We start from the raw sequence: 27,155 nt of genomic DNA, 5'->3' as shown, positions 1-27,155 counted from the left end.
TGAAAACTAGAATAGAGATATTTAAAGTGAGAAAAAAATTTAAAATATGATGAAATATGTAAGTATCTCTGTGTATATCTGGGATAGAACTGTGAGTTTTCCTTCTATGGGTTCTAATGGATCCATCGATACAAAACTTGAAAATGACCGAGTTCCAACAGAAAAACAAAATTTCTAACTGATGTAAATAGCTCTGTAACAAAATATAGATGAACTGTCTCTATCCTGTTTGCCAAATCATTTTATGTTCATAAATAATGTATTCCAAATTGGGCGACTTCTTTCCTAAAATGTCATAGGAATATATATATTTATTGCCCAAATGATATTTTTGCTTACCTAAAGAGAATCATGCTGAGTCATCCTGTGACTCAAAACCTTGTCTAAAAAGTAAAGCATGTACAAAAAAGAATACAAGTATTTTCCCCAACATATTTTTTACCAAGAAGCACTTTGTTCCTGGAAAAGGATTATAAGACTCATAACAGACATAGGGTTAATGGAATTGAGATAATGCAAGCAAGTTGGAAAGAGATATATTTATTTATGAAGAAAGAATAGTAAAGTTTCATTGGAATAGAGGATGCACTTTGTGGATGTATGGCAAAATTAAAGAAGCAAAAAGCAGGGGTGGTTTATTTCACATAGTACATTTAAAATACATCTTTTTTTTTTTTTTTTTTTTTTTTTTGAGACGGAGTCTCGCTCTGTCGCCCAGGCTGGAGTGCAGTGGCCGGATCTCAGCTCACTGCAAGCTCCGCCTCCCGGTTTACGCCATTCTCTCGCCTCAGCCTCCCGAGTAGCTGGGACTACAGGCGCCTGCCATCTCGCCCGGCTAATTTTTTGTATTTTTTTAGTAGAGACGGGGTTTCACCGTGTTAGCCAGGATGGTCTCGATCTCCTGACCTCGTGATCCGCCCGTCTCGGCCTCCCAAAGTGCTGGGATTACAGGCTTGAGCCACCGCGCCCGGCCTTAAAATACATCTTATTTGAATTTAATTAATTTAAGTAATCATACTGAACTCACTAAAAAACTAATGGTAAACTAAATTAGATTTTGTTTTTGTGATGTGACTAAAAACTAGTGATCTAGGTAATTTTAAAGTTTATATATTTGTATCTTTTTTCTTTAATCTTAGGATAACTATAAGTAAGAATGTTTTATCATAAAAACAAAAGACTTTTGAAATATTCTGGTACTTACTAAGTACTATAAATTCTTCAAGAATAAGCTCATAATTCTTGGCAGTAAAGTGAGATTTAATTTTAATATTTTTCTAAATTATCAATTAATGGAAATGCTTAATAGATACTTGAAAACAAATCAGTGGCAAAATGTAACATGATCCTGTTCCAGATTTGTTTAGAAGGCAGAAAAGGCTTTACTGCATTAGTATTAAGGCTTTTTAAATATATATGCATATTTCTAAAGAAAATTTTCATAAATATTGGTTTTATTTTGGTAAAGCATCAGTTGATAATGATATGCTATCAATACTTTAGTTGATATTTGGTTTGGGACTTTAAAAACACAAATGTAAATCCTAATTATAAACATTATAATTTAGCTGATATTTTCATATGATCTTGTTATTCTCATAGTATACCTCACTGTCTAAAATGTCAGGGGAAAAAGTAGCTTCAATTGTGGCTGGAGAAAATAAGGTAGCAAAATAAAATGTAAAAAAATGTAATCCAGTTAAGAAATGAATAGAGAGAAGCAAAAAAGTTATGAGAAGTCCTCCCTGGAGATGTTTAAGAGCAAGATAAATGTCCATCTGTTTAGAATAGTTTCAGTGTGGCTTGCCTGGAGGAAGGGGAATGAGATCTGCTAATCTGCAAAATTTCCACAGCATCAATTCCGTATTGTTGGGATACCGCCTTGAGCATATTTAGACAATCCACAAGATTAAAGCAAATGCTTTTAGTGAAAATCTTGTGAATGCTGGAATTTGCTCTAAGGCCTGAATGTGGTAAATCCCATAAACCTGTTATAGTGCATCAGACTGGGCTTTTACATAGTGCTCTACAAAATATGGCCTGAGCAACTTCTTTTTTCTTTTACTCTCTGAATAACTCTGAACAGTAGCCACGATGGCACCACGCAGGGTTTTTCAACTTGTAAATGGACATACTAGAAAGATACATGGGAGCAAGTACTGTACCTTCTTCTTACCCAAATACTAATAATATTAATAATGCTAATATTAATGGAAATTTATCGAGTCATGACGATGACTTATGTTCACCAGTTTCATAATAATAGGAATTAAAATTTACCCTCCATTTTAATAAATTTTACCAGACAGCCTTCCTAAGTTTTAGTGATAAAACTAAACTTCATACAAACCCCATGAGATTGGAACTTTTTTTTGAACAATGTATTTTGAACTATTTTTTAATTCTAGAAAATGCCTTTTAATGTAAAATTTTGATAATATTGCAGCTGTGATACTAATTCATAAAATAAACCTATACATTCATTGTGATATTTGAATATTTCCCTCATTGTCTTTCACATTGTTACATGGAAGGCAATGAGAACAGTGGGAATAAATTGTTCTTTTGATCAACATCATTCATTATCCACATAGTTTTTGAAGCCCCCTTTCTTCTGTAGAAACATAAGCTTCCAAAGTTGAAATAACGTAGATGCCACAATACTCAGCTCCCCCCATATTCAGATCCCTATAATTCTTACCACTGCTGCTATTCAGGATACATACTGCTTTGCCTTTAAGAAACAGGGATGACCAGGTGCATAATCCCAGCACTTTGTGAAGCCAACACGGGTGGATCATTTGAGGTCAGGAGTTCAACACAATCCTGGCCAACTTGATGAAACCCCATCTCTAATAAAAATACAAAAATTATCCAGGTGTGGTTGCAGGCACCTATAATCCCAGCTACTCAGAAGGTTGAGGTGGGAGAATCGCTTGAACCTGGGAGGGAGAGGTTGCAGTGAGCCAAGATTGTGCCACCACACTCCAGCCTGGGTGACAGAGTAAGACTCTGTCTCAAAAAAAAAAACCAAAAAAAACCCAAAAACTGGGGTTGGGCACATTCCATCCCTTACATTATGCACGCACACATACACACACACAGAGTGCACTGCACTATGGTTTTACTCGTCCAATCTAACCATTCCCTGATAACTTCAAGTGATATTTTTCTCTTTCCTAGCACCTGCAGCCCTTAATGTCTTGTTCAAAAATCAAGGTCTTGTGTATATTCATTTAGTACTTTCTAGTATATTTTCTTTTTTCATTTTGTAACTTCATGTCAAAATGACTCATAAAAGAATAGTCATATCTAGTCAATATTGCTAATCCCTTCATTTTATACTTTCCTGTCTCCCCTTACAATGCATTTTTCAGGGTTAACTTTTAGCATTTGATTTGTCAAATACTTGCAAATGAAATACTGTATTTTCATAGCATTTTACTGTTTTGAAAGGTCTTTCATACATCTTCTTTCCCTAATAACCATAACAAACCCAAATAACTATTGTTTACTTTATAAAAGTAAGAACTGGCCAGGCACGGTGGCTCACACCTGTAATCCCAGCACTTTGGGAGGCGAGGAGGGTGGATCACCTGAGGTCAGGAGTTCGAGACCAGCCTGACCAACATGATGAAATCCCATCTCTACTAAATACAAAAAAATTAGCCAGGCATGGTGGTGGGTGCCTATAATCCCAGCTCCTCAGGAGGCTGAGGCAAGAGAATCACTTGAACCCAGGAGGTGGAGGGTGCAGTGAGCTGAGGTTACACCACTGCACTCCAGCCTGGGTGACACAGCGAGACACCATCTCAAAAAAAAAGAGTAAAAACTAAGGCTTAATGAAGTTGACTAATTTGCTCATACTTGCAAGTCCAAAAAATAACAAAATGTTCTGAGACTCCAGTCTTAAACTCATCTAACCACATTAATAATTTAAAAAACTCATCTAACTGCATAAATGATAATAAAAAATCTTTACATTTTGAGAAAAAATTATGCCTGCGTTGGAGAAAAGATTTGAAAACTTTGCTAAATCTCATTAGATAGAACACTGACTAGCCTCTGTTATCTCTTAACTTTTAAAATCACATGTTTTAAGGATAAATACAAAATATATAAAGAAGAATCCCATCATGACTGGTCCCTACTTCCATGCGTATCCTTAAATGTGGGAGGAGAGTCACTTGTTTACTTGGATTCCCCGAATATCTTTACTAAGAAGATTAAAAGCCACCTGTTTTAAGGAATTAGAGGTAATACTACTATAAGATTGCAAATAGCATTACTAAGGGAGGGTCAACTGTAGCTATTGCCGTAGTTGTACAGCTAAGTGAAGGCAACTTCAGTAAGTGTACATAGGAATTCCTGCACACTGTTCTGGCCAGGTAGATCTGAATACCATGTATTATCGAGTCTGCCTGAAGACCTCCCGAAGCCCTAACTAGCAAAGGTAAAAAGAAAGCAAATAAAATCGTATTAAATTGAGCACCCATAAAAACCTACAGCAATTTAATGGCTTTATACATTGATACCTTAGAAGCTTGTCGTTTTCTGTCTTTACCTGTACATTTAGAAAGTACAAGTTTTAAAAAAATCATTTACATTAAGGAGAAGACATAGAGGCCAAAATCTGTGGCTTTATAAACAGTTGTCTTCTTTGACAAGGGAAAACATCTGTCTTACTTTTGCTACTGAAAAAAAAAAGGCATTGGATCCAACCATGGAGAATTCTGAATATAAGTTAATTCTTGAAAAAGTGCCTGCCCTGTTTATTACTAGCTAAGAAATATTAAATTCCTGACAGTTAATCTCAGCACACAGGGGCTTTTCTCCTTTATATTCCAAACTAACGTAAAAGCTAAGAAAAACATTTATGTCCTAGGATTCATAGCCTATCGAAAACCATTGTTTTTAGAAGCTAATATAGCAGTTTAAAATTTAGAGAGCGATATATTGATATTATGATTGTCAATGAGATCTTAAATCTGATATGTACCTTTAGAAATATAGGCACTTTAAAAAATGCTTATAATTGAAACACCAGACTAAAGATTTATCACAGGAAAATACAGAAATTCACTTTTAGTTTTTTAAAGGATGCTATAAATATATTCTTTCATGAGGATATGAAGGAAAACGTAAGAAAAACATTCACACAAAGGGAAATACTTAATTTTGTCTTTCTCATGCTTTTGGTATTTAATGAAAAGGGTGATCCTAAAACTCTGGAAAAAGTTGTAGCTCTAGGCTACAGGTGTCTCTAAGAAGAAAATATTATCACTATTTCCAGAAAAGAATAGTCTATATTCTCATAGTACTTCTAGTAATCTTGAAAATAGAACATGGTAGAACCGGCCCAACAATAAAACTAACAGTTTTATTTCTAATAAACACCAACAGCAACTAAAAACATAGTTACTAAAGTAAGCTGACAGAAAAAGTGGGAAAAAAATCATAAATATCTGTGAATCAAATAACTTCACAGCTTTCAAAAGGTTAATCACAAGGATTAAAGAAGGAATTTAATGATGACTTGTTTCCAGACATCTTCTAGATGAGCATCTCATCAAACAGCTTGTGAAAACAACTGACAACTTACTGTGACAAGGTCTCCTTTCTGACACTTTATTTAATATAAACTTGACTTTGAAAATAGATAGTAACTTAAAACACTATACATTTAAAAATATATACTTACAAATTTTTAATGTCAACTGCCCCACGGAAAGCTTTTCTTGGGATTGCCTGAATTTGGTTTTCACTGAGATCACTGAAAACAACAACAACAAAAAGGATCACGTTAGAGAATATTATTTAAATATTATTTTAATCCAAATGTTTGAGAAGTTATGGGATACCAGAAAGAAAAAGAAAACCCTAAAAGGATCATAATTAAATCTATAGCATTATATGCAGTTTCTAATATAAATATTTTACATTTCTAATACAAATTTAAAAGTTGGAATAATGGCTTCTTGAAGTATGCTTCTAGATCTTTAATTTTATAAGAAACTATAAAATACGGTACTCATAAATTGAAGAGTCACTCCGTATCTGTGTAACAAAAACATTTCTTTAAAGAACAGTAAATTGTTCATAATTCAGTTTCAAGGGATTCTGAGGTTTTAGTAGTTTATATTTCTCCAACACCCCTGGTGTAACTTATAAAGTATATAAGAAAGCAGCCTCCTTAATTTCCCAGAGTGGAGTGGGTAAAAACTGATTAAACCTGGACAGTATGATTAAGTTTTCATAGTATTTCTAGTAATCTTGAAAATGGAACATGGCAGAACCGGCCCAACAATAAAACCTACAGTTTATGCATAAAATATTAATAGCAGGTTGATATAAAACCTTCTTTAAATAATTCTATTATAATCATAAACATAGACTGTCTATATTTGCATTTTAATTTAATTGAGAAATATGTTTTAATCACTGAACAAAGCACTCTGAGCTGGAAAGAGCAGTTTGTAAAAATCACTCATCTCATGAAAGGGATCATTATTTTTCCTTCAGAGAATTCCAACGCCAATTCTATAAGCTCACATAGTATTATTAGCCTTAACGAGTAGAATATAAATATGTATTCAAGAAATGTCAATGAAAGCAGAAAATTCTCATCTAGTTTTAAGGAACATTACCACATAGTAGAGTTAAAATATCAAACAAAATGAATTATTACAGCAACAATGATGGCATTAAAATTACCTTTAAAATTCTAGGATAACTGATGCTCACAAAGAAATACGAAGCTACTAACCACAGGTGCATATCAGATGAAAACAGAGCCATTTTCCAATATGAGGAGGCATATTGGACAGATTCATCCACATCCTCTCCCCCACTGCTGCTTATGATCTGAGTTTCTTGTTCATACACTTGTGGTCGCACAATAGAGAGAGAGAGAACTGGCAGATACAGAGATTTAGTGTGTGGTCTTGACCTTATTAGCACCAAGTTTTAAGCAACGAAGATTTGCATTTATATCTCAATATCCTCAGTGTTCAAATAAAAAAAGTTTGCTAAGCAATTCGTAAAATATATACTAGTCTATCTAAAGAGGAAAGGTCTATAGCACAACAAATTATTTCAAACAATAAATTTACAAAATGTGCTTACGTAGGAGTTAAGGCAGCCATCCACTTCCTTAGTGATGTAGCCTGTTACTGTCTTCAATAGTTTCAGTATATCCCTAAGAGTAATAATCCTTCATTTCCTTAAAAACTGCTTATTTCTCCAATTTGCCATTGATTTAGACTGACTTTCTTCCTTTGCTTAATTACATCAAGTTAAGAATATTTAACAATATATATTTAAAAGCCTTGATGACAGAAAGTGTTAGAGAAAGCAACAGAACAAAGAGAAAGCAGAAAGATATAGGAGACATAAAAATAAGTAATAAGAAATGAGGAGGAAAACATTGCATTCAAGAAAATTTGAATCTGTTTACAATGCCTCCTGAAAACTATTTAGTAGTGTTTCTACTGTTATATCTTCACCAATTCCATGTTTTCTAATCGCTTATAATTTTCTACCTCGAAGACAAAAAAAATGCCTTTAAGAGTGTGTAGATGAATAAAAATGGCAGAGGTGTTTGCTCCAGACTTTGCCTGCTCCTAGGCTCTGCAGCCTTCCCCTTCCCAACAGCTGGGGCTACGTCATTCCCCACCTATAGCTTCAGTTCTGCTCAGTCCCTATGCACGGTTTTGTCTTAGAGTAACGGAAGTAGAGTGGGCTGGGCAGAAAGTCAGGGAGATGATTTTAGGTGGTTTGTAGAAAAAACAGCGAAATGCACAGTCAGAATGCCATTCCTTCTAAATTTGATTTTAGTCCTTCAAATTACCTTGACAGAATCCTAGGGCATCAAATATCTAAATCCTGCTAATAGAATTTTTTTTTTGTTTTGCAAAAGTGTGAGAGTGGCTTGCTCAGAGCCTCCTTATTCTCTTCAGGCTAATGGTTTATGTGTGGCTGTCCCCTGAGTAGATGGCTCCACAGGCCACACTATGGGGTCTCAGTTCTGATGCCAAGGAATAATTATGGATCCCAGACTCCTTCAGTTAAGTGGGCCATGTGCACCCACAGCAGGAGGAAGAAACTAACACATTTTTAGTACCTACTACATGCAATAGTTGCTTTTTAAGCAGAAATTATTACCTTAAACTCTATTTCCTTTATTCCTCATAACCACCTTGTAAAATAGATACTGTTTCCTGGTTTTACAGGAAAGGAAACTGAGCTTCAGAGATGTTAGGTCTTCGTGCTAAACAATGAGACAAATTGTTAAAATAAGTATGTGGAAAATATAGGTAAATATTTAGCCAAGATTTAGGGATTTCTAAAGATGATTTCAGGAATCTCAGTATGTCCTTCCTATAGTCTGGAATTTAGAAGGCTTTTTTTCCCCTAACTCATCCTAGACTCTGACTTATTGTCATTTGCAAAATGATGCATTAGACTATGTTTGAACAATGATCTATATTTTCTATATACAGTCAACCGAAGGTTAGCAGTTATCTCAGTCCAACATATTGTTATTTAATATCTACTCTACGTTGCAAGGGCTACTGAGTTGGGTAAGGCCAATTTCCTGTCTTCAGGAATTTTCAAATCGAGTGAAGATGAGGCGAATAGCCAAACAGAAGGAGGAATACAGTGAATTCCAAATATATATATTATATATATATATATATATATAGAGAGAGAGAGAGAGAGAGAGAGAGAGAGAGAGAGAGAGAGAGAGAGAGAGAGAGAGAGTCAAAAAACCAAGCAAGTACTTGGAATAAGAAAAAAAAAGATCATGTGGATCATGTGAATGTGTCAACATATAAAAGCAGGTGGACAGGGGCAGAATAGCAAAAAGCAGGGCATGCAAAAAGTACACTCTGTACTTTTTATGCCAGTAGTTTGCAGTCTGGTTTTCTAGGAGGGTACAACATATGCAGTGGAATAACAGGAGAAGGAGTGGAAGGGGCAAATCAATGGTGTGCTGAGTGAGACATTACTGACAGCAGTGTATTGTTCTGTGAATTGTGTGGAATGAGCAAAATGAGCCAGAACTACTGAGTCAGTGGATGGAGATGCCGAGGGAGGAGTCTGTAATTGTATCACTAGGTAATAGAGTGTAACAGTGTGCTTCAGAGGAAGAAAATGGCTTGACTGGAGTTGATTTTTTGGAAGACTAATCTGGAAATTGAGTTTCAGACTTTTTCATACCAACTGGAGAATGCATTCTTATTTCAGCAGACAATGGTGTGGAGAGGAAAGTGATAGTCGGGAGGAGGACACGGGTTCTTCCTTAGATTAACTAAACTGGCTATGGAATTTAGGACAGATACATGGGGTCAAAGGTTCAAATTTATTTATATTGAATTTGGAAGTCTAGATAAAGACTTATACGACAGCCGGGGAAAAGACAGTGAGAACCTAAAGCAACCATCAACCATCAATTCAATGCTTCCTTACTCTGGGACAGTTAGTGCATGAGACATATCCATACTATAAACAGAAAAAATAGAGAAGACCAAGAGTGATATTAGGGATGCATGAAGAACCAAAACTTAGACGTGGATTGCATGTGAAGATGGATTAGGTAAGGGACAGAGACGTCACAGAGGTCACTTTGAAGTTAGATGAGAGGACCATTAACGAAGTTGGGAAATCAAAAGGGCAATTTGGAGTGCGAATTATGATTATGGTTTTGAAAATTCTTTAAATCTAGTTGGAGAGATGTGATATACATATAGATATAGATAGATATGTATATATACATACATATGTATCACAGTTTGAGGACAATGAAAATAGTTTATGGTAAGCAAATTATAAGTGGTATCTAAGAAAGATAATCAAGGAGACAGATCAAAGAAGGAACAGTCATTGGTGGCTTGGTTGACCCAGGCCACTTTTCAAATAAAATGAGATCTTATGTGAAAGTTGTTTAAAACTGATTAAGCTTGGTAATTCTCAACCTTCAATGCTGGCGGAAGAGGTGGGACGTGGTGGGTGGCAGGAATGGAAGGAGGGAGGCAGCTTGTCAGAGCAATTGAGAACACTGACTTCAGGGCCAGATTATCTGAGATTAAATTCTAGCTCTACCACTTATTAGTCATGTGACCTTGGGTCACAGTGCTTACCATCACTGTGCCTTAGTTTCTTCATCTATAAAATGAAACAATACTAGTTCCTATTTCATAGGATTGTTAGGTGGATTCAATGAGTTCATACTTTTAAATTGTTCAAAAACAACTTGGCACATAGTAGGGACTACAGAGGTGATTTATTCTACTTGGAGACTCTTTTATGTGCTACTGAGTATACCTGCTAAATTCCCCAACGATTGCTGTAGTCGATGTGAGACATTTCTGATGGGAGTGTACTGTTCTGTGAACTGTGTGGAATGAGCAAAATGAGTCAGAACTACTGAGTCAGTGGGATGGAGGAGTTTGTAATTATATCACTAGCTAATAGAGTGTAAAAATGTGTTTCAGAGGAAGGAAATGGCTTGACTGGGGTTGATTTTTTAGGAAGATTAATCTGGAAATTGAGTTTCAGAGCAGGCAGGGAAAATGGGCAGAGAACTGTTATCAGGCAGTGTGTCAGAGAGTCAGTGGGTCTCCAGTGAAGTAGGCAATGTTTTTAGAGAACACTACGTAATAAAGTTAGGAGTTAGCATCTGGTGCAAATGTAAAATCTTCAGTGGAAGTTAACATGGGTGTCTTCTCAGGGAGCGCTTACAGCCATTCAAGTTTGCTGAGTAAGCAAGTAACAATGGAAGAAGTGTTTGGAAAAGAGGAGCATGCTAACAATGCACACGATATTGGGGAGTTAGGATTGAAGACAAGAAAACTAGGTTAGTTTTGTTAAGAGGATACTGCAAATGCTCAGGCATGATACTATAGAATTTTCCAAAGAAATTAAAAATACTGAGCACCTTAAACTTGAAAACCCAGTTTATTCATTTTTTAAGATCACAGAGAAATGAGGGGAGCTGGAAAGACTTCCCCATTCTAAGCTCATCCCAAAGAAAAGATATGAAGAGAGTGAATGTAAGCATTTTCAAATAGGAAAGGTATTAATTCCTGGTATTTGACCAATTGGAAAGATACAGGCCTCCCGGAGCCAAGTCTGAAAAGTGTCTTACTGGCCAGTCATGAAACCATGGAGATTCCCATTTTAGACCCTCCCCCTTCTACTATATCCAATTCATTCCCAAAAGCACCCCAGCACTGTCCCCAGTCAAGTCCCTTTCTCCATTCTCCAATGCCATGGTCACTGGTAGAAACTTCGTCAACACTCTTCATCAATGACTGAGACTCCAAACTGATCTCTCTGCTTTGACTTATGATTCCTTCCAAGGCATCTCCCACACTAGTACCAGAATTGTATTTCCAAATTTGAGTTTATATCAAAATATGTCTTCCTGAAGTCTTCTCATCTCAGTTAAGGACACACCATCCATATCAACATTCAGACCAAAAACTCTAGAGTTCTCACTGACATATCACAATCTTCTACAATCTATGTCCAAACCACTAGCAAATCCTCTCAGCTCTATTTTCAAAATATATCCAGAATCTGACCTACCAGCACCTCTAGTCCCCTGATCGCACCTACCATCTCATCTTGTCTGAGTTACCTAATAGTCTCCTAACCATCTCTTTGCTTCTGCCCTTGCCTTCCTAGAGCCACATCTAGTCACATCTCTGATGAAAACTAGAGACATCTTGCCTCATTACAAAGAAAGCTCAAAGTGTCATAAAAGTTTATAAACCCCCCCCCCCCCACTCTGGTCAGCACACCCTTTTTGACCTTATCTATTTTTACCCTTCCTTTCACCCTCTCTCTTTCAGTCACATTGGCCTCCTTAGAGTTACCTGCAAGCTCTCATTCTCTTACTTCAGGACCTTCCTTGATACCTGCTGTGACTCTCTTTCCACCTCATTCTTTCACTCATGAATTTCATGCTCTTAATTCACCTTTTATATGATCTTCCAAATCGTTCAGCTTTTGCACATTCTCTTTTTGCCTCAAGCACCTACTTCCTATCACCATGAGATGGAGAATTAAACATTGTTCAAGATGCAGACCAACTCCTCAGCTGAGCCTAGTGCTAAAATCTCCATAACCTAACCTAGTGCTAAAATCTCCATAACCTTTGATGCTGTGCAAAGTATTAAGCCTCTCTCTCCATTTGCGTATCTGTAAGATGAACTCATATAAATATATCTTAGAATTGTTTTCCATAATTACAAATAAGGTTTGTATTAACAACATAAATTAGTATTTGCATCATTAGATAATAAAATTATTACATAATTATTTTCATTATTGGGGAGTCCCTTGTTCCCTCTTTTGAACTCTTAAGGTGACTTGTGCTGTTATTTAGTATAATTCTGTTATTTAAGTTGACATTTTTAGGTTTCACATACAAGTGAGATCATGTGGAATTTGTCTTTCTGTACCTGGCTTATTTCACTTAACATGATGTCCTCCAGGTTCTAAAAAAGTTGATCTCATAAAAGTAGAGTTTAAAATGGTGGCTACCTGATCTCATAGAAGTAGAGGGTAAAATGGTGCCTACCAGGGGCTGGGGCGGTTAAGGTGAAGTGGGTTGGGGAAATGTTGGTCAAATAATACATATTTACAATTACATAGGAGGAATAAGTTCCAGAGATCTACTGTACAGCAGGGTGACTATAGTTAATGACAATATATCATATTCTTGACAAACGCTAAGAGAGTGGATAAGGTTCTCAGTACAGAAATGATGACTATGTGAGGAAGTGATTTGTTAATCAGCTGATTTAAACATTTCACAATGTATATATACTTCAAAACATCATGTTTGCAATGAATATCTACAAATGTATGTTAATGTTTAAAATAAATAAATTTGAAAAAAATAGTTTTAATTGAATTCCTTTCCTAAATAACTTTCTCTCCTGTTAGATGATATGATAAACAAAGGCAGGGATGTTAATTCATATTATTTCTGCAGAATTACTGGCATATGGTATTACACCATTGCCAAATGTTTGTGCAAGGAAGACATGGAAAGAAAAAGAAAAAAGTCATGGCAAGGCGCAGTGGCTCACACCTGTATCTTAGCACTTCGGGAGGCCTAGGTGGGTGAATCACCTGAGGTCAGGAGTTTGAGACCAAGCTGGCTAATATGGTGAAAACCTGTCTCTACTAAAAGTACAAAAATTAGCTGGTCATGGTGACGAGCACTTGTAATCTCAGCTACTCGGGAGGCTGAGGCAGGAGAATCACTTGAACCCCGGGGGGTGGGTGGAGGTTGCAGTGAGCCAAAATTGTGCCACCTTACCCCAGCCTGGGTGACAGAGCAAGACTCCATCTCAAAAAAAAAAAAAAAAAAAAAAAATTACAAAACTTGGCAACTTGCAGGATGTAAGGCAAGGGAGACTTCTGTTAAGTAGGTCTGTGGTTTGAGGCCTGATAAGTAACAAAATCTGGCATTATAGACATAACCAGGGGAAATGAGGAAAGAAAACTGGACTTCTGAGAGGACTTTTAAACATAATGGTATCAAGGCAACACAGGAGAGGAGAATGGCAATGTTTTATAAAATGTTGGAGATAAGAGACTACAGCTCAATAAAGGGATCAGAGACAGAAACACAGATTAAAGTCTTTGTACCATGGTGGGAACTGAACTACACGCTGCATACATAAATCACCTTTCAGGTGATATACATCAACACATTTCAGATTTGCAGGTTATTATCCCCAAGAAACTTATGCTTGGTTTACTCAAGATTTTAATATTTGCAAGTGAGAAAGTAAGCTGTGGTCTTTTCTCACCCTCACTCCTATTTTCTCATTCATGTATTCAAAAGCATTTATTGATAGCATAAAATCTGATGTGATCATTGCTTTATGATAATTCTGTTTCTTTCAGGGTATGTTTTTATCACCACCTTGACTGCTGCTTCTTGATTTATATGCGTCTCTTCTACATACGTCTTTCCTCTTGCAAATCTTAATAAAATTTGATATGGAATAAGTACTTTGAGCATTCTTTGTTGGATGTATGAATGAGTTCTTTTTAGGGATTACTGGGGCTGTTCCTCCACCAAATTGTTTTTTTTTTCTCCCACTGGAAACCCTCAGGAACTTCTAGTTCTCAGCAACTGAAGTTTTGTTGAACACAGTAATAATAATCTCTTTCATCTAATCTCTAATATGTCTTGATCCCAGCACGTCTTGCTGTTAATAAAAAGTGTCAATAACTTACTGACAATAACTGTAAAATTCCACGGATAGAAGTGTGAAAAAGTATGCACTTTAGAACTGATAAAATAAGGTAATACTCAAAGTTAACATTTATTGAGCAACTACTAACTTCCAGGGAATATACTTTATTGTTTCTATAACCAAGTCAGGATGTATTCTCTTATTTTTATTTTGGAGATGAGGAACTGGGGTTTGGAGAGGTTACATTATTTATCTGTGGTCATACAGCTAGTAAGCAGTGGGGCTGGGATTTGAACTTTCTCTGTTGTTTCTCAAACCTCCTATTCTCAAGCACTGCTATCCTGCTTCTTACAGGAGGTAGCTTCTATAGAGGTCTGGCTCTCTGGTATTACAGTTCAATCACCCTGGACCTGTGTTTTCAAAATGTTATTTGAAGATCACCCATAAAAAATATCTAGGGACACTGTTTTAAAAAACAGACTTCTGAGTGCCACTCCAGAAATATTAAGTGGAGTTGCTAGGGAAGAGGTCCAGGAATCTATATTTTTAACAAGTTTGCCTGGTAACTGTTATGCCCACAGTCTTCGAACCCCATGTTAGTAACCCATTGGAACTCCTCTGATAAATGGTACCTTCTTCTAGCTTTTTTTTTTTTTTTTTTTTTTTTTTGGTTTACAAACATGGCATTTGTTTATTTGCATCTAGTTGGAAGTTGCAAATGCCAACAGAAAATAAAAACTAGGAAGCCCCATTAAAGCTAAGAAGAGTGTATACACTCTCTGGACAAAGGAGAGAGCTGGATGAGAAAGTCCACTATTTTATAACATGAAATTTACCATTGCACCCATTTGGAAGTATACACTTCACTGGTATTAAGTACATTCACACTGCTGTGTGACCATCAAAGCCGTTCTTTTTGAGAGGTCATTCTAAAACCTCTTTTTTGCCTAATGTGTACTGGGACAGGTCTGGAACAGATAAGTTTGAAAAGAAATCCTTGGCTGCACTCCACAAAAATTAAAACAGGTGACCAAGTGATCTTAGCCAAGTTACTGAGATTCTTTGACTCATGTTTTATTTTCTCTAACTAGGAAAAATAATACCAACCACTGCTGCATCATGGTTCCCATGAAGATCAAATGCTCCGATCTATTCCTTGTGAAGGTATGAAGTGCTTCATCAGAGCACACAAAGGCACTGGCCTATCTTACTTTCTGCACTTCCATTCATTCAATTTAGCTCACTTCAAGAATTATTTACGAAGGCAGTATGGGCCGAACACACTTAGAAATGAAAAGATAAAAATAGCATAGACCCTGCTCTCAAGAAGTTCAGATCCAGAAAGGAAAAGTAGACAGGTGAAGTGATCATTATGCCACTGCACTGATTAAAATAAAAATCAGTAAGAAAATATAGAAAGTCCTGAAATAATAAAGGAAGAAATGTACTCTAGTATTGCTTGAAGTGTTGGGGATGGCAGATGATCATCAAAAATGACCTCGCAATAGAGTTTCAGTTTATATATACGATATCTTTAGTATCTATACATTTTTTCTTGCCAAGGCTTTGCACATGCTTCTCTCTCTGCTTGGAATATTCACATGATGTCCTTTAATTGGTTAATCCTCCTACTCATCCTTAGGGGTGGGGCTTGAACATTCTCTTTTGTAGCACTTTTCTTTGAAATGTGTTAATACTGGAGTAGTTTTCCTTCCTTGCACCCTGGTAGAATAATATACTCAATTGATAGCATACTGGATTGTAATCATTAGCTTCCTTGTTGACATATTCCCATAAGAGTTGAAATTTCCCTAGAGGCAGTGAAAACTTCAACATTGTATCCTCTGTGCCTGATGCAATGCCTGGTTGTGGTCAATAAAACATGAAATTAAAATGCCCATCAATGATTAGAAAATTGGTATTATAATTATGGACATTACAATCCTCAATAAAATTACTTATTTACCATGTACTTGATGTCTTTCTTAGGGAATATTATATGAAAATGTCATCTGATACTCTGGCAAATTAAAACAATGATGACTTGCTCTTTGGTTCCCTAAGATATGGTAGAGATATTTTTCTTTTTCATGATCTAAATGTCTTTAATGAAATCAGGTAAGACAAAGGTGATGTCAAAGTTGTGTTAATATAAGTTAATATAAGTACCATGAATTTTAAATGGTAAACAGTCTTTGAAAGCTTTTATTCAGCCTAAACTATAGTCTCAGTCTCAGTCTCAACTGATGGACTTTAAAATCCTTTAATTCTCTCAATACTGTGTCCAGGGATATGTGTGAGTTTCATATTATTCAACATAGTATGGATACTAACCAGAAAATAATCATTTCCTGAATACCTAACTCCATGACTTTGTGTCAGGAATTGCATTACTCATTTATGAAGACGCATAAAAAATATGATCCTATTTTTTTCATCAAAATGACTGCAATATACTGAGGAAGATCAGCCATGCATATGTGAGTAAAGAGCAGACATCAACTCATGATGACATGCATGGAATACATGTGTAAATAAAATAATGGGATTTAACAATAGTGAGGTGGCATGCAAATCAGGAAATGCTTTTGAAAGAGGAGGGCATTAAGCTGGCTCTTAGGGACAGTGATGGGGATGGTCTGGTAAGAAGAAAGGGACAATTATTTCTAAAAAGGAGACCACAATGGAAAGAAGAGACAAAGGTATGTTATGGGTGACATCACTGGGGATGAGGGCTAAGAAAATAGTGTTTGCTGTATTTAACAATTAGAAGGAAAAAAGGAGGTTGTGTTAGGATTCTGAAACACTGACTAGAGGACTAAGAAGTTTTCAGTTAATCTCAAAAAGAGCAAAAAATTAAGAGAACCCTTCTTTCACAAGACCTATTGCAACAAAGGATGTAGGAATCTTTGTGCAAGAACAACTAGAGCATGACATCTAATTGTTTGAGAACAGCAAGCCTTGTTGTTTTCTGTCACCTGAACACAGGTTTTTCACGTCGAAGTACATGCTAAATTCTGACTTTGTAAAAGTGGTATATAAATATAGCCAATCACTATGACTTCCTTCTAGAATTTACAGACTTCAACTAAAATATGATTCTTGATCATGAAAAAAATGCCTAGAAATAAAGACTTCATAAATAAAACTGTAAAACATCAAATCTTCACCAAAAAATGGCCCAGAGACAGAAAATTATTGCAAATGACTTTAACACTTTTATTGAGATATAATTAACATACCAAAAGTTTACCTGTGTAAACTATACAATTCAATAATTTTTTAGATTATTTATGGAGTTGTGCAATCATCACCATAATCTTAGGATATTTTCATTACCCTCCCCCAAAAACTGTGTACTCATTAGCAGTTCTCCCTTTTCTAACCCCCAGGTTGTAGCATGTATCTGTACTCCATTTATTTTTATTGCTCCATAATATTCCATTGTATAAATATAACATATTTTTGTTTATCTATTTCTTGGCTGATGAATGCAGCAGACTCTGTGAGGCAATTTTAAAATCAATAACTATCTCTCCTGGGGACTAGTATATTTACTATTCTCTTTGGTTCCTTTGCAGCTCTTTTGTATTTGGTCTAATATTTCTTAGTGTAATAAGAGTCCATTTATTAGAGCATGGCTATCAAAGAATGCCTACTGCTTTGGATGTCTCAATCCTCTTTAGATACTATACTTCTCTTAGAAGTCTTGTCTGTTCTGGTTCACCTCTAGACATTAGATTATATTGTCCTTCCCTTAATTCTACCTCCATATACCCACAACAGCTCTGCAATGCATGATACATTCTTTTGATCATGCTAGCAGAATTTGAACAGACTATAGGAACACCTTTTAATTTGTTTTGAATTTGACATAAAACTGTTTTCAAAAATGCAAACTGATATATTTTCCTGCCATGTCTATCACCACATATGTGTATCCATGCTAATAACAGAGTTGAATGTAATACTCCATAATATAAAAAGTATATATCCTAAACATGTATGTGTTTGTATATGTACACATGAAAGACAAGAAGTGGAGTGGGGAATAGAGAGACAGAGAAAAAGAGCATTTTTTTTTGTAATTGGCATGTCTTTGCTTATTTATTCTAAAGATTTTTAAAAGGTAGAATGTAATGGTGTTGAAATACTGCATCAGCTTTTAACAAAAGAGCCAATACTGCAATGCTGCTATTTTATTACCCACAACGTACGGTTTCCAGTTGGGTATCCCATTAACCTTAGAGTGCAATGATATAATTTTAATTATATAAATTGAAACAGCAATGTATAATACCTATATCATGTAAAAATGGATTCGCTTTATGTGAAACTGTCTAAACTATGTTTCACTGTGAAGCAATAAATTTGTTTTAGATGGCAAACCGGCCTGTAAATTTAATTACTGGTAATTTTATTTTCCTCCATGGTTTAACCTCTCTTAGAGTCTGACTGAGAAATACCATAAATCTGTACTTCCATGGAGTACTTTGGAAACTACTGAGTAATGATAAATGTTTGCCAGATTTTAACTTTAGAAAAGCAAAGAAACATAAATGTGGATGGTAAATGAGTACGCCAACTTGTAAATATCATTACAGATCAAATCTCTAATTTGATTAATAGTATATTTACTTAATGAAACTCTTTTTGTTCCTATATCCAAGTAAATAATATATATCAGGGAAAAGAATTATTTTCATGTATTTGAAGATCCTAGTAACTGAGTATGGGTCCGAAAAAAATGAGTTTCACATAAAAGAGATATTTGCATTCGTTCAAGAGAAAGACTAGTTACATGTAGTATAGTCTTGCATAGAATAATCAGGTATCACACAGGTTATGCAGCATGAAACTCATGGAAGACTGCGGAGAGGACTGAAGGCGTGGGAGGAGTGTTCACCGTCAGTGCTTTCTATCCTTTAGAATTCCCTACAGGGAAGCTATTTCTAAAAAGGTAAAGGGGAAGCACGGTTAGGAAGGGTGGAAATTAGTACATTTCAATGTTAATTCAATGTGACTTAAGATCGTATGCCTTTGTGTGAACAAAGAGGAGAGTACAGTGTGGGTTTCAGATCCATGTCACTCAAACCAGAGTGCCTGAATCCACATCTGGCTCTGCCACTTACTGGTTTTCTGGGTAAGCCATTCAACTTCTCTGTACCTCCACCTCTTCATCTGTAAAATGGTAATAATAAAACTGCCTACCTCATGTTCGACTAGAGCTTGTGTAATGCTTGGTGAAGTGCTCAACATGGAATAAGTGCCTGATAGATGTGAGACTTGCCAAGCCTGTGTGCAATACTGTATATTTCTGTTTGCTCCCTCTACTTTGGGGATAACTTGAGGACTGGACTTTTCCTTTAATTACATAAGACTTTCATCCCAGATGTGTCATTTATTAGTGTTATGACCTTGACCTGGTTTTTCTTTCTCTTTTTTTTTTTTTTTTTTTTTTTTGAGACGGAGTCTCGCTCTGTCCCCCAGGTTGGAGTGCAGTGGCCGGATCTCAGCTCACTGCAAGCTCCGCCTCCCGGGTTCACGCCATTCTCCTGCCTCAGCCTCCCAAGTAGCTGGGACTACAGGCGCCTGCCACCTCGCCCGGCTAGTTTTTTGTATTTTTTAGTAGAGACGGGGTTTCACCGTGTTAGCCAGGATGGTCTTGATCGCCTGACCTCGTGATCCGCACGTCTCGGCCTCCCAAAGTGCTGGGATTACAGGCTTGAGCCACCGTGCCCGGCCTTCTCTTTTAAGCTTATCTAAGCTTCAATTTCCTAATCTATAAATTAAGACTAACATCTAGAACACATTTCATAGGGCTGCTGGGAAAATTATTTGAGATATTAAGCACAGGGCCTTCCACATATTAATAACATTCAATGAATGTTACACATTACCATTTTAATGTAGAAATGCATACCAACAAATAAGATTTTGGGAGATGCATTACAATTTAGGTAAAATTTTACAAACCAATTATATCTATCAAAGTACAATTTAAGATAAAATAGAAAACCCTTTTTCACAGTTAAACATAGTATTTGTGAATTATATTGATGTCATTATCAATAAATACTTTAAACAATCCCAGTAAGCACTGAGCTATTTTAAGATACATCTTAAATTCAGAAAATTTAAATCCATCATATACAGTTTCTGAATTACAAAGAAGAATAATAGGTTCAAAACCCATATCCGGATGTATCATAATGTTCTGAATGCAAAAAGTTATTTTACAATTTTTGAAAGGCAATCTTAGGCTAATCTTTCCACAAAATGCACAAACCACCCTTGATTATGCAACTAGCAGATATTTTGAGGGAACTGAAGTCACATTTTCATGATATCGCAATTTCTGAACTGTATGTAAAAGAGAGTTGGGCACAGATACAAAAGCTGAAAGGCAACTTCTGGTTTTAAATTTGGTGGGCTACCCTGGGTGGGCCCTCATGAATGAAGGTCTTGGCGGGGAGCATCGGCAACTCCAGCATCTCTGCGCTCTGTCAGCAGAAAGGTTCCTGCAGCAGCAGACAGTGCTTCTCAATGCAGGCTGCCTGCTCTCCCAAGCACACCACCTTGGTGGGCAGAAAGAAAATGGCCGAAGCACAGACAGCATTCAACACAATATGGAAAATCAAAGAAATGGCTGAGAGCTGTGTTGGAGTAAGAAAGAAAGAGAGGGGTTTCTTTCCATACCCAGGCTATATCCTAGGAAATAAAGACGAAAGAGAGAGAGAGGCAGAGAAAGGGTGATGGGGAGAAAGAGGGACTAAGTAAGAGAGGAAGGGAATAAGAGGAAAAAAGACAGCAGATGCAGAACATACAACAAAGAACAACTTGTGCAAAAGAAGGAAGAATAAGAGGACAGTTTTTAAAGCAGACAGTTTTGAAACTGTCCATTTTATTTCTCTGATATAATCTGTAGGAAGGTGCTTCTATTCTCAGACATTTTAAATTGCTTTACACCTATTATTCATTTAATATTCACAACACTAAGAAGAAGTAATTGATATCTCCGACACACAGACAAGGAAATGGAAGCTTAGAAAGATGAACACATTTGCCCCAAGCATTTAACAAGTATAGGGAGATACCAGCAGACAGAACAAAGTCCCTGCCCTCAGGAAGCTAAACATAAAATGACACAGGCTGCATTTGCTCTGGCTTAAAAAGATACTTGGTGTTTGAATGAGAAGAAAGTACAGATCCTTTGAATATGCACATTTAACACACCATCCCTATTTATCCACTCTGCACAATTGTTTCTTTATCTTGTGGAACAAAAAGTTTTGCAATTAAGACATCTCATTAATTCTACCTTGACCATGTCGGATCATATGATTTCAATGAGACAAAATTAACTTTAACATTTTTAATGTAACTCAAATGCTTTGGTTGTTTTGCCAGCTGTCAATGGGTATTTTAACTCATCATACTTCTACTGAATCTCTTTTAATAATGTATGTCATAGCACTTCACAATATAAGTTGGTGGAGAACTGCATTCCGGCACCAGCAACCCTTCCACTTGCTTGAAACTCAATTTAGATGCCAGAATAAACCCAGACACAGTTTTGCTGCGTAAGTCAATCTCCTACCCACCAAATCCATTCTGCCCAACTACTGTTCCAAAAAGGCACTTAAATCAATTTGCTACGAACGTACGGCATAAAATGATAAATGCACAAATTCTACTTAGCCATTCTACACTGATAATTAGCCCCAGTAGAGTCAAGGCTCACATTTGAACAGAATTCTCTGTCTCCGTATATCTTTTTGAGGGTATTCACTGATGAAATAACTTCAACACATACACTATGTGTGCATTAGTAGGAAATTAACCACCAACATATGAATACATTTCATTTTATAAGGTTTTGGAAAATTTTTTTATCTTAAAAGAATTCAGTATAGCCTTTTCTGACTTACAGTATTCCTTTTAGTTGCATTAGCTGGAACAAAGGAGACATCCTTTAAGGAATTAGTAGGAACTGACTGAAATTTGAAGGAAAAAGAAATCAGTGGATTAATTCCAAAGAAGTCATAACATTAACATTAGGGAAGGAAATGTAAAGTTTTTATTTATCCCCCACGGAAAATGTTACATTGGTCACATCGCTAAGTGTGACTGAGTGACAGCTACTGACAGTGGAATGAACTTTAGGAAGGTGTAACGGAGATGATGCCGAGAGAGCATCAGAGCTGGAACTGCAACAACAGTGACCTCTGTCCCTGGCTAGGGCTTCTGGGTGACTTATAATATTGAAGAAAAATAAAACCCTTAGTGGAGGTTTAAAAACAATGTGTCTGTATACGCACCCACAAACCTGCATATTATAAAATTCTTATCCTTCTGCTTTGACTGAATTTGCATATTGTCATTTGTTGTAAGATAGATTATTCTGAGCTACATACTAGGGTCTCCTTTTTCCTTTTCCTTTGTTACTCAAGTTAACTTTTTCATCCTAAACATGGATTCAGATGCTCGGACTGACTAGATCTTAACTGTGAAGTACCACAACATAACTTGCATTGTGTTACATACGAAGGGATATAATTCCAAACCAAATGTTGGATTTACACTATGGCTTTTCCAAATACAGCTAATGAATAAATACCTTATGCAATTCTTCATAGCATTTTGACTCACAGAAAAGCTGTGTAAAATTGGAAGAGGGTAGAAAGATATACTATTTGTATTATCTGCATGGTTAAAAATAGTGTACACAGTTGGATTGAAGTTTTCCTTCATCAGACATATTGCTAGGTAAAGTTTCTCAGTAGAGTAGATCTTTAAAAATAGGATATAGTCTCGTCCATTTGAAGTAAGCACGTGTTCTCTGGCAGAATGTAAGGGTCCCTTCTACTTCAATGGTAATCATGGATTTGTTTTTTCTGATATTAAAGTTATATACCATTGGAAATGCATGTGGAATAAAATGGAACGGAACTGCAAATATCTGTAATAAGACAAAATACAAAATTCCAATATAAGAAAAACTGTTTTCAATGTCCCAATAAAACAATGTAGCCCCAAGCCATAGGGCATCCACATGGTTAAGGCAGTTGCAATAGGATTTAATATTAATTATTGTCGCAGCATTAGAGAGGATATGCAACACTGTTCTCATTTTACTATGGAGAGACAGAAATGTGCTTGATTCTCTAATGGTTGTCTGGAGACAAAAGAAGCATCATCAAAATGCCATGAAGAGTCAAAGTTACTCAACTATATTTTGATCAAGTTCAGAACGTTATCAAAGGTAATTTTCCTTTAGGAAACTAAGCTAATGACACTGAAAAAAAAGAATACAGGTTCTTAGTTACTAACTACACTCTTGGCAAGTTAGATATTTTAAATCATGTTTTCAGTAATCTGGGGAAAAAAAACCACTGAGCTGTCAATCTTGAAATCACTGCAGTGGATTACACATTGTATTTTAATTTTCTTTGCAACAGTTATAAATCGAATAGTTTCAACAGTATTATTTTTTAATGTAAGTACTCTAGCTTTCATACCTCTTGAGTTTTCCCCATAAAGTTTCTAATTATCAGTTAATTTTAATTCCTCAACAGCCTAGTTAATACTTATACTGTTGATGCTTTATTTTTTTTAAGGAAATCAAAATAAAAAAATGTTTTTTTCATTTGGGTGTGGTGGCTCACGCCTGTAATCCCAGCACTTTGAGAGACCGAGGTGGGTGGATCATGAGGTCAGGAGTTTGAGACCAGCCTGACCCACACGGTGAAACCCCATCTCTACTAAAAACACAAAAATTAGCTGGGCGTGGTGGTGTGCACCTGTAATCCCAGCTGCTCAGGAGGCTGGAGGCAGGAGAATCGCTTGAACCCGGGAGGCGGAGGTTGCAGTGAGTCGAGATTGCACCACTGCACTCCAGCCTACGCAACAGAGTGAGACTCTCTCACAAACAAAACAAAACAGAACAAAAAACTGTTTTTTTCTGTCAATTAGATGACAATGGAATAGAACAAAACCAATACATTGTCTCCAGTTTTTAAATAATCTAACTCAATTAAAACATTCAATAATTTCCCATGGCCAAAGTGTTGCCATAAGTAAAAAATAGTAAGCATAAGTGGAAAAATGAAACTAAGTTTCCAAATAATCCTACCTGGATTTCTTCCAGTCCCTGAGCATATAGCTATTACGATTTTCATAGTAAAAATAATCACTTTAATTGAAAACAGTTGATTTAATTGTTTTTAATTGGTAGTAGTATAATGATTTTTCTAATAATACTGAAATATTAGTATAACAAAACATTAATTTTCAAGAAAAGCAACATTCATAATTCAATAGAAAAAAATGTAAGTCCCTCTAGAAATGGTTGGAATACTTTTTCCTGTCACTCCTGAAGTAGAAGTAATTTTTAAAAATAATACTTCGGGGCCAGGCACGGTGACCCACGCCTGTAATCCCAGCACTTTAGGAGTCCGAGGCAGGCGGATCATGAGGTCAAGAGATCGAGACCATCCTGGCCAACATGGTGAAACCTTGTCTCTACTAAAAATACAAAAATCAGCTGGGTGTGGTGGTGCGTGCCTATAGTCCCAGCTACTCAGTAGGTTGAGGTAGGAGAATCGCTTGAACCCGGGAGGCGGAGGTTGCAGTGAGCCAAGATCGCACCACTGCATTCCAGCCCAGCAACAGAGCAAGACCCCATCTCACAAAATAAAATAAATAAAAAATAACAATAATACTTTGGGAGCAGCTGCGGTGGCTCATGCCTGTAATCTCCGCACTTTGGGAGGCTGAGGTGGGCGGATCACCTGAGGTCAGGAATTTAAGACCAATCTGTCCATCATGGCAAAACCCCATCTCTACTAAAAATACAAAAATTAGCTGGGTGTAGTGGTTCATGCCTGTAATCTCAGCCAGTCGGGAGCCTAAGGCACAAGAATCACTTGAACCTGGAAGCTGAATTTGCAGTGAGCCAAGATCGCGCCACTGCACTCCAGCCTGGGTGAGAGAGCGAGGCTCTGTCTCCAAAAAAAATAAATTCATAAATAATAATAATATTACTTTGGGATGCTTTACATTACCATTGGGCCATATAAAAGTGCAGGCTTTTAAAGAAACAATCAGTATATTTAGTACCTTTAAACTAGGGCATTATTAGCATTTCAATATGAGTTGATATCTCGAAGGATTAGGAAATAAAATATTTCTTAAGTGTTTCAGAAAGACCATGAACGACAGTTAGGTAGATAGAAATAGACTGACACATGGACTTTTTGAGCTCCAAGTATTACCATGTAGATACAGGCCTGGTAAAACATAGCCTATGAAGTATCCATTTTTTTAACCAATCTTTTCTCTTTCTTCAGATTCACTTTCCACATTTTTCTACTGAGGAAAATCTGTGAATTCTTCTAATACTACTTTTCATTCCTTTGTTTCTCCTCAAATGTCCAAAGAGTAAAGTAGCTGAAAAACTCCAATGATTCTCAATGTATTGCTAACACAAAGCAATTACTTCTGCATTCATTGACTGTTTTCATGTGTGCACTTGTGTGTGTCCGTGTGTGTAAGAGAAAGAGACAGTGGCTGTTTTAGGTTTTACTTTTTTTCTGAAACCTCAACCTAGCCAGGCCTTGACAAACACAGACACTATGGATTCCGAGCTCTTCCGCTCCATCCCTCTCCTGCAGACAGGCTGCAGGTCTCCTAACCTTCTCAAACAGTTTGCAACCCTTTTCCTTAACATGAAACACAGGCTACAGCCTGCTCCTATGATAACTTCTTACCTTTTAACTTCATCTTTTTCTTCTTATATCAAAAAGATGTTAAAATTCAAAGGAGAGCAATGTTAGAATAAGCGTAACCTTGAACAGCCTTTTAACAATGGCCTTTTTTGAAATAAAGCTACTCCTGCTATTATAATTCAGGGAGTCCCTCATGACTGATCACTGCAGAGCCCAGAGAGATCCTCCGCCTCCTCTAGCAAGGCAGTTGCATCTGCCTGATCCTTGTCCCTAGCTCACCAGCCTCAGGAATTCCTCACTGTCTGCCCTGGTCCTCACAGATCCTGCTTCCTTCCCATCTGACAAAGAAAACTGTTAGGCTTGAAAGTTGTTGCCAAGAGATTTAGGGTTTTTCATTATTAATTGCCTGAGAAAGCCAGAATCTTAGGGATAATGTGTGACTAATGAGGAAGAGGGTTGATGTTTTCTGTCCAAAGGATGGCCTGCTGAAGAACTTCTCTCCCTTTTGCAAGGTACTCCCCCGAGGCAAGCGTTGATCAGGGCCACTCTACTGTGACGTTTCTATCCTGCTCACAATCCACATATAGCACAGATTCCTAGATTTTTGCCTTTTGCTTTCTCTGCTGCCTTTGTTCAGTGAAAATACTAACAATAAATCGGATCCCAAACAAAAATATGATTTCATTTCATTCATAAACACATAATATCATTTACATGATCTCATTTGCTACAACACAGAGAAGTTGGGGTACATGGGATTTTCTGAATATCTATCTATTTTGATGGAGTTTCCTATTATCTGTCTATACATAGAGTTAATAGTTAATAATGTCAATAGCTGGTCTTGAACTCAGGATTGCAATATTTTGTACCTAAAACTTAGTCAATTATTTGAACAGAGAGATATGCAGAGGGGTGTTCTGACATAGCTATTTATTTTTCAGTGATGCATATTTCCTTTTATTTCTCCTTAATTTGTAATTTTGGAATTGCCAAGTCTGTGCTTTTAAACTGCCTGACTCATTTTGATAGTAAGGAAAGAGACATCTGAAAGGTTAGTCTTAAATACTGATTTTTGGCTTTTCTTGGCTACAGACACTAGAAAATCTGGATACAATTCCATACACTTTCTCTAAGCTTCCCCTACTATTGCTGCTTCTCTCTTTCTTCTACGTCATCTGTCATTTAAAAAGTAGTGATT

The 27,155-nt window shown here is 36.4% G+C and overlaps 1 protein-coding gene across 2 annotated transcripts in view; it reads right to left on the bottom strand.

Moving 5' to 3' along the window:
* SLIT2 (slit guidance ligand 2) overlaps nt 1–27,155 on the bottom strand; it is a 374,488-nt gene that overhangs the window by 146,050 nt on the left and 201,283 nt on the right. For both annotated transcript variants that reach the window (XM_033213874.1, XM_033213875.1), the window contains exon 5: nt 5,702–5,773. In XM_033213874.1, coding sequence (XP_033069765.1) covers nt 5,702–5,773 — 72 coding nt within the window. The remainder of the gene's footprint in view (nt 1–5,701; nt 5,774–27,155) is intronic.

The sequence above is a fragment of the Trachypithecus francoisi genome, unplaced genomic scaffold, assembly GCF_009764315.1.
Source record: "Trachypithecus francoisi isolate TF-2019V2 unplaced genomic scaffold, Tfra_2.0 Lachesis_group1, whole genome shotgun sequence".
NCBI classification, from domain to species: Eukaryota; Metazoa; Chordata; class Mammalia; order Primates; family Cercopithecidae; genus Trachypithecus; species Trachypithecus francoisi.
This window is presented reverse-complemented; position numbering and strand designations above follow the sequence as displayed.